The sequence below is a fragment of the Etheostoma cragini genome, chromosome 1, assembly GCF_013103735.1.
Source record: "Etheostoma cragini isolate CJK2018 chromosome 1, CSU_Ecrag_1.0, whole genome shotgun sequence".
In the NCBI taxonomy this organism is placed as follows: domain Eukaryota; kingdom Metazoa; phylum Chordata; class Actinopteri; order Perciformes; family Percidae; genus Etheostoma; species Etheostoma cragini.
In genome coordinates this window covers 21,080,039-21,091,798 of record NC_048407.1, presented here as the reverse complement: position 1 = coordinate 21,091,798, position 11,760 = coordinate 21,080,039, and the positions used below count along the sequence as shown (strand labels likewise).

Genomic DNA, 11,760 nt, shown 5'->3' with positions numbered 1-11,760 from the left:
TGATCAGTTACCAGGTCATGTCTGTGCAGACAGCACAACATTTCAATCTTACAGGGCATAATATACAGATTAATGGGTGCTAATAAGTGTCTTGCATGTGTTTAATACTCTTAGTAATTCAGTTTGAGTTAATATCTTTCTCTCTATTGCAGATAGAGCCATTACCAAAACAATGAAGTCAACCTATACAATGTGTTATCATCAAGGAAACTGGATGCATAATCCTAAATTTGCTTCAAATAGATAACACGATTTTAATTATGCGTTTTGTATTTGGCTGAGCTCACTGGTCAGAGATAGCTTACGTTTAATTACTGCCTCTTCAGTGGAACAATCTGTTTGTTAGTTTGAGGGGTATCACGTTTTTTTAAAACTGGACTAGGAGTCAGTGTAGGAGTTGGGGTTTTCAAAGTTTGCTCTCCGAAATGTGCAAGGAGTGCAATTTCCTAAATGTGGCAAAAACAGTGTGAAGACAGCTCACCGTTCAAATATTTGTCAAAATCAAAGTAAGATATTGCAGTTTATTAAAGCAAAAAGAGACTAAGCTGCAACCAGTACAGTCAAATGCTTTAGCAAATTTTGTTATAACATGTTACGAACCAACATTAACACTAGAACAGTCTCTCTTAACTGTTAAATGGTGAGGCTGGCATCACACTCAAACTGGCCTAACCAAACACAATGCCATTAGTATGTCATTTCTATCAACAACAAAAAAAGTTACAAATATCACTATTTCCAAAATATCCTGGAAAAAATTAAAGCAATTAGAAATCAAAAAGCATAGCTCCAACGAGTCAACAAACACCAACATTTTTTTTTTTTTTAAATAAAATAGCTTTAGAGGTTTTTAATTTACTCTCCATCTAGTCAAAATACACCTTCAGAGAATACCTAAATCCTGGGTTATGTTTAAGGATGAACTATGTACATTTTCAAAAATGTTTGAATTGCCACAACTAAAATGTGGCTATTGCTATAGTATGTAATCAAAATGGCATAACAATATACTAATATGTTAACGTCTTCTAAATTTGGTTGCAACTGCACACTATGCAATTTGAAAATTGAAAAGAACAATGCCGTTAGGTCATTCAAATGTTTTGTGAATACTGGATGACATTTGGAGAGGTGGTTTAAAAAAAAAAAAAAGAAAAAAAAATCTGTAGTCAAACACTGATGAGGTCTACATGGATATATAAATGGTAGACACATGTATTTTAAATTTTCCTTTTTGACCTAATGGCTCAGGATTGTATAATTGACCACACAGCGGGCGCTATCTGTAACAAAAGCAACCACATTCTTCTTTAACCTATGGCCTTAGTTAAATGGTTTTGAGAACAGGCACATAACATGGGTCTCTCTTGAAGAAGGTAATACTGATGATTGGTTGTGGAAATACAACGTACCAAATAGTTAACAACAATTGACTCTACACTTTAACAAATAGACTGTGGATAGAGTCTATAGTTTTAAAAAAAAAAGAGAAAGGAAAATAACTAGTACTTTATCTCTAAAAACTACTCTACAAAGCACCTTCAAGGACTGAAGGGACACACAGACCAGGAGGTGCGTGTGAAAAACAAGGCACACAGGTATATGGTTAAGTAGTGTGAAATGGCATCTAATGGTTAAGTAGTGTGAAATGGCATCTACAAAATACCTTTCTAGTGAAATGCTTTTTGATTAAAGAATTGCATATTCTGTTAAACTCATTAGCTTTAGCATTCAATTTAGAAGTCTACGGTTCAAATAACTTATGTCCTCTTGTAAGAAATCCAAAACATAAAAAAACTAAATTCTTCTTAAGGCATTTAAGGTTGCTCCACATTGAATACTTGACTGAGTATTGCTTATTGCTATTACTGCTCAGTCTTTTCAGTGGTGTCACTCTCAGTATCTGGTGGTGCAGTTTTAGATTTGGGAGCCGTTGGTGGTCTCGGTCTCCGATTGGACTGTCCGGACCTCTTTCCTCCGCGCTGGCTCTTGGCCATCTCAGCCTGCAGACTGTGACCATTCAGACTGAGATCCTGCAGAGCCTCCAGGGCCAGCTCTGCAGCCTGGGGGTCGCTGTAGTCCAGGAAGGCCCTGTGTTGAGCTCCCTGCCAGGTGAGCCTTAGTGGGGTGGCCTCCCTCTCTCTGAGGGCAGTTTTCAGCTCACTAACACGCAGCCCAGCAGGGATTCCCCCCAGGTAAACAGTGGTCACACTCAGAGGGAGCTTACGTTGAGACAGGACTTCACCTCCACCTTCCTCTGGGCCCTTTACCTTTAGGTTCTCTCCTCTTTTCCCCTTTCCTCTCTCATTACCTCCCCCACCATCTCCACTGCTTTCTTTCCTCACTCTAGTTGGACGCCACTGTCTAGCTTTCTGTTCTGACTCTATTTTCTCCGGTTTGGATTGTCCCTCATCATCCTGCTGTATGTTCTGCCTTGGCCTCCGTCTGGTTTGCCTTTTGGTTTGACTGGTCTGCCGACTCTGCTCTGGTGCAACGGGCGCCACCCCAAGTGTTACATCCTTTCCCGCCTCTTCCTCCAGAGCACGCAGCTTCTTCAGGACAGGGATCTTCTCCAGCTTTTCGGTGTCCAGCTGAAGACATAAAAACTGTCTCAGTAAGGCAGAATAAGAAAAGTGTCACCACACACACACACACACCGAACAAGTAGCCCTTTGAACTATTGCACTACCCCAATGGATGAGTTAAATTAATAAAGCAAAAGTTGACGTATTATGCTATTGAAACTATCTTCCTAGCAGCAGGACTCTTCCCTTCCCAAGCAGGTAAAAATACAGACTGCTCTCTTGATTTGTTGGACCTGTAAGTGTCTTGGCAGCCTTTGATACAGACCAGTCCTGTAAAGGATATACGGGCCATTGTTTTTACACTGGCCTGTTTGACCTGCCGTTCCCCTGCCCTTGCAGAGCCAAGCTGGCTGGGCAAAGGAGCCTTTGATGATCAAACATGGCCTTCCTGCCAGTGAGGTCACTGGGTCCTGTTTACTTACATGTGTGTCTTAAGGAGCCCTGAGGTTACACACAAAGTCCACACATTAGGAAGAACGCCCCCATCATGTCTAATTAAAGAAGTTATCGGGTCTCTCTGCCAGCATCAGGGAAATTCAAATATAGACACAAGATAAAGTTCAATTTGAAAATTACACTCAAATTGTTCAGTCTTGTGTTTTTAGGTTGCTATGTGTCTACATACTGTATATGCATTGCATATAAAATCAAATGCTAACTGATTACAGATTAATAGACTGACAAGAAATAAATAATGTGATATTAGAGCAGAGAAATGAAATGCATACAGAAGCACAATGAATGTGGGAGTCCTCTGATGAGGTGTCATGTCATTGCACGTCCATTAGAGGGCAGTGTCGCCAAGCAGAGGCGCTAAATAGTTTGTTAGGGGCTAAGACCAAGCATCTCTGTTCAATTAGCTTTTAACTGTTCCAGTTAGAGTCACAAAGATGTGTAGGTGTGCAAGAAGGCAACAGATGTCCAATAACACATACACTTTATAAACAAAATGAGCTGTAAGACCTTTCACTTTAAAACGGTCAATGCCAAATTGTTAATTACGATAGAATTTATCACTAAAAATGTTCAAATGCAACCCGGATGCATATTGTCCGATAGAAGAATGTTATTTTAGGTTTTTTAGAGTGCTTAAAATGCAAGACAACAGGTTCTGATTCTGTAAAGACTAAAATTTCACTTTTCATCAACTGGTTAAACCATCACATCATGTATGCCAAACAAACATTATTTAAGTCAAGTATAGAATCACCGACGTAGGCCACAATGGCTCCGTACTGTTTCTCATTAAATGAGAAACAGTAAGACTGATCCATTCTAAGAAGAACTGAATCACTGATGGTTGCTTTTAATAAGATATTATTGGAATGGTTGTGGTGTTTTTATTTTTTAAATCCTTTTCATGATACTTTTTTTTTTTTTTTAAATGAAAAGCAATTAAACCTAAAGGCCTGACATACAATATGCACGTATTGGGGACTTACGGTAGTACTAGACAGTTCATTTAAATCACCTTAGTCCAGGTGATTCCCTGCGGTTTGGGGATCTGGCAATCTGTTTTAATGACTCGGGTGGGTGTGAGGATGTAGTCCACAGTCAGGTCATGACTTTCTTTTAACACCTCTGGAATGTCCATTACCTGAAAGCACACACATCTTAATTAGCACCCAAACAGATCAGTTATCTTGTGTTTGAACAGACATTTTTTTTTAAATCACAATTTTATGAATTGAGGACATTTGTTTAAAATCATATTTTCCAAAGTGTTGCTAGATACAACTTCTGAAATGTGTACAGGTACTCAGTGGTGTAAATTAAAAGACATTCACAATTTGGGTCAGGCATTTGCCATTCTACACCCTACAATGCAAACTGATGAATTGAAAAACTATATACAATGATAAATGGGGGTCTGGGGGTCCTCCCGCAGGAAGCATTAAACACTTCATTTCCTGCATTCTGGTGATTTGTTTCTGCATCAATTTATGATGGACTACCTATTTACTTTATGTATAGGAAACACCAGGTGACAATTCAAAATATAATTCAATACAAACCAGTAAGGCTCTGACATTCTGTATTGTTTAAATATGTATTCTCCTGTAGATCATTCTTATTTAATGTCATCCCTGCTGACCCCCACGATATACTCTTTCCTCGGGTAGTGTCTTTTGTTTGAGGAAGTCATTTTTTTTTTTAAATGGGCATGTTGCACCTGTTCATGTCATTATACAATAATTTATAACCATACATTTTTATAGCTGATGTGCATTTCAGAAGTACTTCTGCAAAATGTGCACATTCAAAAACAAACTTATCCCATCCGTGTTCTCAGAAATTTGGAGAATGGTAAGGACAAATATTCTTAAATAAAAAAAAAACTTAAACATTTTTTTTGCTGGTATCTCATTCAGACCGCCGGCCTGACCGACACAGAGCCCTGTTTCGGACTTTGGATGAGAAAGTTTAACAAAGCGGTTGTATGCTGCTCTTCTTAAAAAGGTGGTGGAAAACTGAAGCTATGGTAGAAATACATTGAGCGACACGTCTGCCGCAGCAGAGTGTGTTCATTATAATCAACTGAAGCCGCTACACTGACCACAGAAGCCGCGCTGCTCACCTCTATTTTAACAGACAGTGGACGGACAGGTCTGCTTCAGAGCTCTTTGTGAGTGTGCCTGAACACGAGGAGAAGACGGGTGGGCAGTGGGCGACTTTGGAGGCGGGCTCTAGGCTGCGCACCCAATCAGAAGTTAGAAACAGTACTGTTATTTTCTGTGCTATTTCTTCCATTGGTTAAAAAACATTCCTAACTTTTGATTGGGTGGGCAAGACACATTTGGGTGGGCTGAGCCCACCCCCTAGCTACTGCCGGCCTTGATTTCACCTGTACTGGACAAGATAAAGAATATAATAAAGGTTCCATGGCACAACATGTACAGAACTCTGAGAAAAAAGTAAACCCACCTGGCAGTCATGGACAACAGTAACAACCACAGTAGACTCATCGACAGCTCCCATTAAGGCCATCATGCCATACTCCAAGTCAGCAAAGCCTTCTCCTTTTCCAATTCGCAAGCCTGCAGGAGAAGACAGGAGAAATAAATAAAAAAGAAAAAGGAGGTTCTGCCAAGTGTGTGTATGTGTGTGTGTATGTGTGTATGTATATATATATATATATATATATATATATATATATAAAAAAACAGCACCTGCATCACATTCATTCCACCTACCCCCCCCCCATACTGAAAAAACAGATTTGAATCTAATAACAGCACTGATTAGATGTTAAGAAGGGCTGTAATAATGTTTTCAATTCTTAAAAATAAAAGCCCTGCCAACCTTAAAGAAATTTATTGAGTGGCTCAGTGGCAGACTCAACGTCAGATTTCATAGAAACTGAAACCGGCGAATGAAAGATGCACAAAATGCGTACCTAGAGAGCAGCAAATCGTACAGTACATAAAAGGTCAAAATGCGTGCAGAGTACATTAAATGCGTGCATGTTGGCAGGTCTGAAATAACTAGACTGATGGGAGCATGGATGAGCCCTGTGCAACAAACGCTTAATGAGAACCATGTGGAGTGGTAGACTTAGAGCTATTTTGGAATACATGCATTATGATAAACATGTCAGTTTCACCGCAGCACTGCATCACTTATCTCAGGCATTTTGAAAATGAGGATTGAGATGTATTGTGTGTGATGGGACAATTTACATTGACAAGAGAGCACAGCAGAACCCACAAGGAGCAAAATTGATCTGATTATGCTCATCTGCCACCATTCCCATTTCTGTTCTTCAGATCTCCCTGACAGGGTGTCCTGATGCCTCAAGTGAGCTAGAAAGACAAACTGATCACATCGCAATATTTAATGTCTTAAGGTCTCCTGTCATTTTCAGCAGTATAGTAAACAACCATTATAGGATGTAATGTATCATCTTCAAGGTACTGGGTTAGCAGTGAGTAATGAGTCTTTGATCACAGCCAAATTGCTGTGCGCCTACATTGCACTAGTCCCGCACGATAAATCGTTTCACCTGTTCACAATTTGATTAAAAAATATATATATGTACATAACAAATGCATCATAAATACTACTACTTTCTTCTGTGAGTTTTAAACAGACTGTATAAAATAGGTTTTAAAGTGCTCCCAAGCTCTCCCTTCTCTTCATTGAAGCCTCTATGTTTACAGGTTGTGAAAACAGTTTGATTAAAATTATCGAGTAAATGTCCTTAATTTTCTTCTTTGTCAATGTCTTTCATAGACCCAATAACACTCTTTCCAACCGTAATATTAGGATTTATTTGATTAGGAACATGCACATTGATCAACATTTCTGTAAATGCGCCAGTGTTACCCAGTCGGCTAAATTTAGCTAGCATGCATGTCTTTGTGGAAGAAACCAAAGTACCCGGGGGAAACTCATGAAAACATGCCAACGCCACACAGACAGGCCCAGAATGACCTGGATTCTGAAGTGCTAAACAGATTTCAAAGCAGCCTACATTTGAGAAATGAATACAAGGAGGCTAACCTAGCTTACCATGACAAGGTAAAGGAGAACTCCAAGCCCCCTTTCCCCGAAACAGAAGCTAACCCCGGTAACGTTACGGGCATGGTTGTATGGATACGTAGGTCCAGCAGCATGACTGAGACAACCACAGGACAGAGAACACTACAGGCGGGACTTCACCGGCGACCCGATAGCTGGTTAGTAAATATGCAGGAACACCAAAAGTGGGAAGAAGCATGGGTTAATACTGGGATGTCTACACAACTTTGCGAGTTGATTCACTAAGTTAGCCACTTTACCCGAACAAAAGTTTAAAACACCTGTTTATGTCTTCTTTAGTCTGTTGGCTAGTTAGGTTTTTCTCGTGGACTTAACATTTCAGTTCATCCAAAAATAAAAACTAGCAGACCTGTTTTTAAACTTAATAAAAACTTAACAGAATTTGAAAACAAAAAGTAAAAACAATAAAAACTAATGAAAAATGCATAACTAAAATAACCTTGATTTGGTTATTTGTTTTCTCATGGTCAAAAACAAAATTGTCGTAGAAAATTGTGATATCAATTCTAAGCAAAACTGATTTGTATGCTTCCCCAAATTGTGCAGGCCTACCTTTCACAACACATAAGTATTCAATGGAATAATACGCTAATGATTTTGCTGCTCATTGAGTCACACCAGTCGTTAGTACTTAAATTAAAATTAAGAATTTGTAAATTACCTAAATCAGCAACAACACCGGCCACACATGTTGCTTTAACTACTGATTATCTATGGGTGAGGAGTGAGTTTTAATCTGGTCTTTGTTAAATCTGACTTACTGTCCATATGGGAAATTGGTCTTTGGCTCACAACACTTTTGATCTATCATATTTATATAAATCCATATACATTATAAGGCATGTGATTAGACTGATTGGGCATTTGTTAGTGAGGTACATTTGCAATTTCTTTAGGCTTTCTGTATTTAATTGAATTGGTGAGGAGGTTAATTGTTGGGTCACCTTTCTCTGACACCGCCACAGAGCCGACCACCACCAGGTCTACCTTCACCTTTGCATCCAGGTCAACAGGCACACTGAAGTCTTTCACACCCTGAAAGAAGAGGTTCAGAAGACAGGCAGAGAAGATACAATAGGAATAGGTTAATGAATCAAAAGATTGTGTTAAAATGTTATGACAAATATGTAAAAATCAGAAATTTGAAACCTGAGAGGAAGAACATATGCGTAGCTGTTCTTTGTTGGCCCCCTGGGGAGGAGTGATATTATTGAAAAGGCCGGTACGAAGACGAGGAGTTGGGACCAGTAACTTTTTCTGCGCCTGCAAAAGATGATTAATTAATTATAAATTTAGCGAACAGACATTTACAGTTGTGTAATGATAAGCAGATTAATACTAGATTTTTTTTGTGTGTATGGTGGTGGGGGGGGGCAGAATGTTGAGTGATGCTGAAAATAACAAATATGTACAAAATGAGGCACTCTGGTTATTTGTGTGTGTTTCCACAGTGAAGTGCTACCTCTAGCACTGCCAGCCGGGCACCTTCCAGAGGTTTATCAGGATCCACCTTCACTTCTGTGGCCTGGGTGAACACCTGCAGTTCAGTCACCTTGGCACAGGCTGTGAAAGCACCCTGGTTGAGAGGAGAGTACAAGCTGACAGCAGTTCTTTCAGAGTCAACTTACTTCCAGAGTGACAAAGCGAATCTGCAGCTGGGGTCTGTCTGGGTTTACTTTGACTGTCTGGCTGGACTTAAACTCCCACAGGTCTGAAATCCTGTCACATGCTTGAGGTGCACCCTGGTCAGTAAGTACACAGTACTAGTAAATACACAAAACAAGTGTTGATGCAGACAGAACACCAATAATCATTCAAAATTCAAGAATGTCAGTCAAGAACTGTTGAGCAAACCTCATACCCTGGTGTCATTATTGTAGCATTGATTTTACCCATACAGGCATTTACTTCCTTAAAAATAAATAAAAAGTTTCTAATAGATCATGTTTACATACTTTAGTGTTTAAAAAACCAACAACATTTTCCTCATACTGTCATTCTGACTATACCAGTATTCCCACTCTGTCTGAAACACCAGTCTCTTAAAGCCTTCCCCCCCAAAAATGAAAGGTCAGGCTGCTCCAATTGGTTAGTGTTTCCATGTCTTCTATTTGCCTCTCACCGCAATGAAAGCACAGAGACTCACAGAATGCAGATGTGGAGAAGTATAGTAAAGTTGTGACATCACAACCGTACAGAAATCCCGACGGCTCTCTTAAAGCCATCATTTCTGAATACGGCCTGTGTACATTTCTGTGTATTGAGACTTTTGATACATCATCCTAACTTGCTTTATAATAAAAATACATTTTCTACAATTATTTAGAATGTTCATTTACTTTCACAACATATGGAACATAAGTGCCTTGGGTTGATTCACATGCCTGTTCAGTAAAAGATTATTTTTCAAGAATTGCATATGCTTTAATTATGAAACTGAGCTTTATACTTAGACATTACTATTTAGCTTAATTGTCTAGAGGTGATTGACTGAATGGCGTTTATATGTAGCCAATTGCATAACCTATTGTTTTTGTCGTATTATAAATTAGCTGTGTGTGCGTGACAGAGAGAGAGAGAGACCCCTCTTTTAGCCTTACTGAGCCAGACTTGTGTCTTCTGTGTAAAATATCTGTTCAATTAGTGTTTGGACTCATTTGTAATACATACTACCACGGAATGTACCGTCCTGTGTGCACGTGGCACCCATGCTAAATCCCGTTAAGTATGGAAAAAAAGCACCTGCCTTTGGGACAATGTCGACAGTAATGCCACTGTATGTTTGAGTTAACAAATTAGTTGTCTCTGTATTCACTAGTTTGTCACTAGTTTCATAGCACGGTAAGTTAAATTGCGTTAACCTACCTTGACATTCGGGATTCTGTTGTGAACAGGCCTGGGGAAATTGGCCAGATTATTTTCCTCGATGTAGTCCCAGACTTTCTCACGAATGTCCCATTTCGTCGCTTCTGGAAGAGAAAATGACAGATGCTTTAATGACCGACTCAAATTTAAGTAGACTCTAGCATTAGCCAAACATTTACCATGGCTACATTAGCATGCGTTGGCGTTTTTTTATAGTCACAAAAGTCACTAACATTTAACCAGATTAACTTCTATAACATGTTCTTTTGTGTTATTTCGGGAAATAAATTAGTCTCTCCTACAATGAATCAGGCTTTCTAACAACCTCGCTAGCTAGCTAGCTAAGCAAGACCACGCAGCATTAGCCAACCATGTACAAATGCTATACATTAGCATGAATCGACATTCATTTTTAACGACATGAGAAACACCACAAACATTCAACCTACCCGGATTTATTTCTATAACAGGCTCCATTGGGGGTTTTGGTGACACAAATTAGTCTCTACTACACGGAGCAAAGACTTACACGTGAGCTCGGTAACACAACACTGATGGAACAGCTGCTTGTCAGTGTTTAATAGGGCTACGGCAGTACAGAAAGGTCAATTTGAACGTTTTAACTTATCGCGAAACCAAACGCGTCGAGGCCTACCTGTCAGGGAACCATACGTAGAACAACTTTAATAAAAGCACTAGCTATATTACAGCACCATTTTGAAATACCTGTTCTCACACCAGTAGCCGTTATCCTGTAACGTTACGCATTCCACATGTTTAATGATTTTGTACAGTAGTTAGGGTAGCCAGTATTTCATATCCTGTGGGACATGACTCTGCGATAATCTCCCTGCTCTCTCCCAGCCAATCATTTCTGTTGTTGTTACCAGAGCTGTTGAGTAAGAGCCCTGCTTTATGTAAGACATTGCGACACGTGTAAGTTTTCTAGGCACTCTTCTTAGTGCTTTAATAAACCTGTAATGTCATAGACAGTAGAAGAAATGAAATGTGAGAACTTTACCCGTCTCCGAGTAAGTGGAACATTGTGTGCCTACCGTGAATAAATGGATCGCCGAATCCAAAATGATACAGCCCACTGATTTATTTTTAGCACAGAACTGCGTCCAAAACGAGTTAGACTAAAGATAGGCTACGACTGCGTTATTCTGTGGTGTGTTCGGCTTTCTTCACGAGTCTTGTGCGAATATGAGCTATAGCCTACGAACTGCAATTTCTGTAAACGTGTGTTTCGTGCGTATGAGAAAAGTCACATAAAATGGGATTTTAAAGAGTAGGCTAAAATAATATAGAAGCCAAAAAGAAGAACAGATCAAATGTAGGGCTTCTCAACTGTAGGCTAACAATATTCAAACATATACTCATACAAATATGATGTATTGCTAAACCTAAAGCTATGTTTCTCAAATAAAATACATGCAACTGTCAGAATGAGTCGTTGCATTGTGATCTTTACTGGCATGTTTTACTCTACTTTTGACTCCGTTCGTCTAGATCTAGCAGATGTGTGTGTTTGTGTGTGTGTGTGTGTGTGTGTGTGTGTCAAATGGACTTGTAGGAGTCTAGAACAGAGATGGTATAAGCTGAAGAAGAGGATGGGCAACGTCCCTGGTGAGGAAGAGACCAGTTCATCATATAGAATATAAAAAACAGGATGGGTTGTGGTTAAATGTGGATCTTGCATGGATGCTTGTAGTTTTGATTGACACTGTTTTGTCAATCACTGACTGTTGTCAGTCCTTTGTTGTCC

The 11,760-nt window shown here is 39.4% G+C and overlaps 1 protein-coding gene across 1 annotated transcript; it reads right to left on the bottom strand.

Moving 5' to 3' along the window:
• Positions 1-507: 507 nt before the first annotated feature.
• On the bottom strand, positions 508-10,692 carry mthfsd (methenyltetrahydrofolate synthetase domain containing). The gene is made up of 8 exons (XM_034879082.1): positions 10,442-10,692; positions 9,993-10,096; positions 8,590-8,703; positions 8,277-8,390; positions 8,072-8,162; positions 5,511-5,623; positions 4,057-4,182; positions 508-2,591 (listed from the first exon to the last, which is right to left on the bottom strand). Exons 1-8 carry the CDS (start codon positions 10,467-10,469, stop codon positions 1,866-1,868), a joined length of 1,416 nt encoding a protein of 471 aa, XP_034734973.1. The 5' UTR covers positions 10,470-10,692; the 3' UTR covers positions 508-1,865.
• Between the last annotated feature and the right edge of the window lie 1,068 nt (positions 10,693-11,760).

What these genes read in the sequence shown, in the direction of transcription:
- mthfsd (XM_034879082.1), bottom strand. Translation starts at nt 10,469, where the DNA reads ATGGAGCCTGTTATAGAAATAAATCCGG. An exon ending in CCCGGCTGGCAGTGCTAGAG is followed by an intron (nt 8,391 to 8,589) that starts GTAGCACTTCAC and finishes CATCTTTTGCAG; the next exon opens with GCGCAGAAAAAGTTACTGGT. An exon ending in CTGTTGTCCATGACTGCCAG is followed by an intron (nt 4,183 to 5,510) that starts GTGGGTTTACTT and finishes GTGTGCTTTCAG; the next exon opens with GTAATGGACATTCCAGAGGT.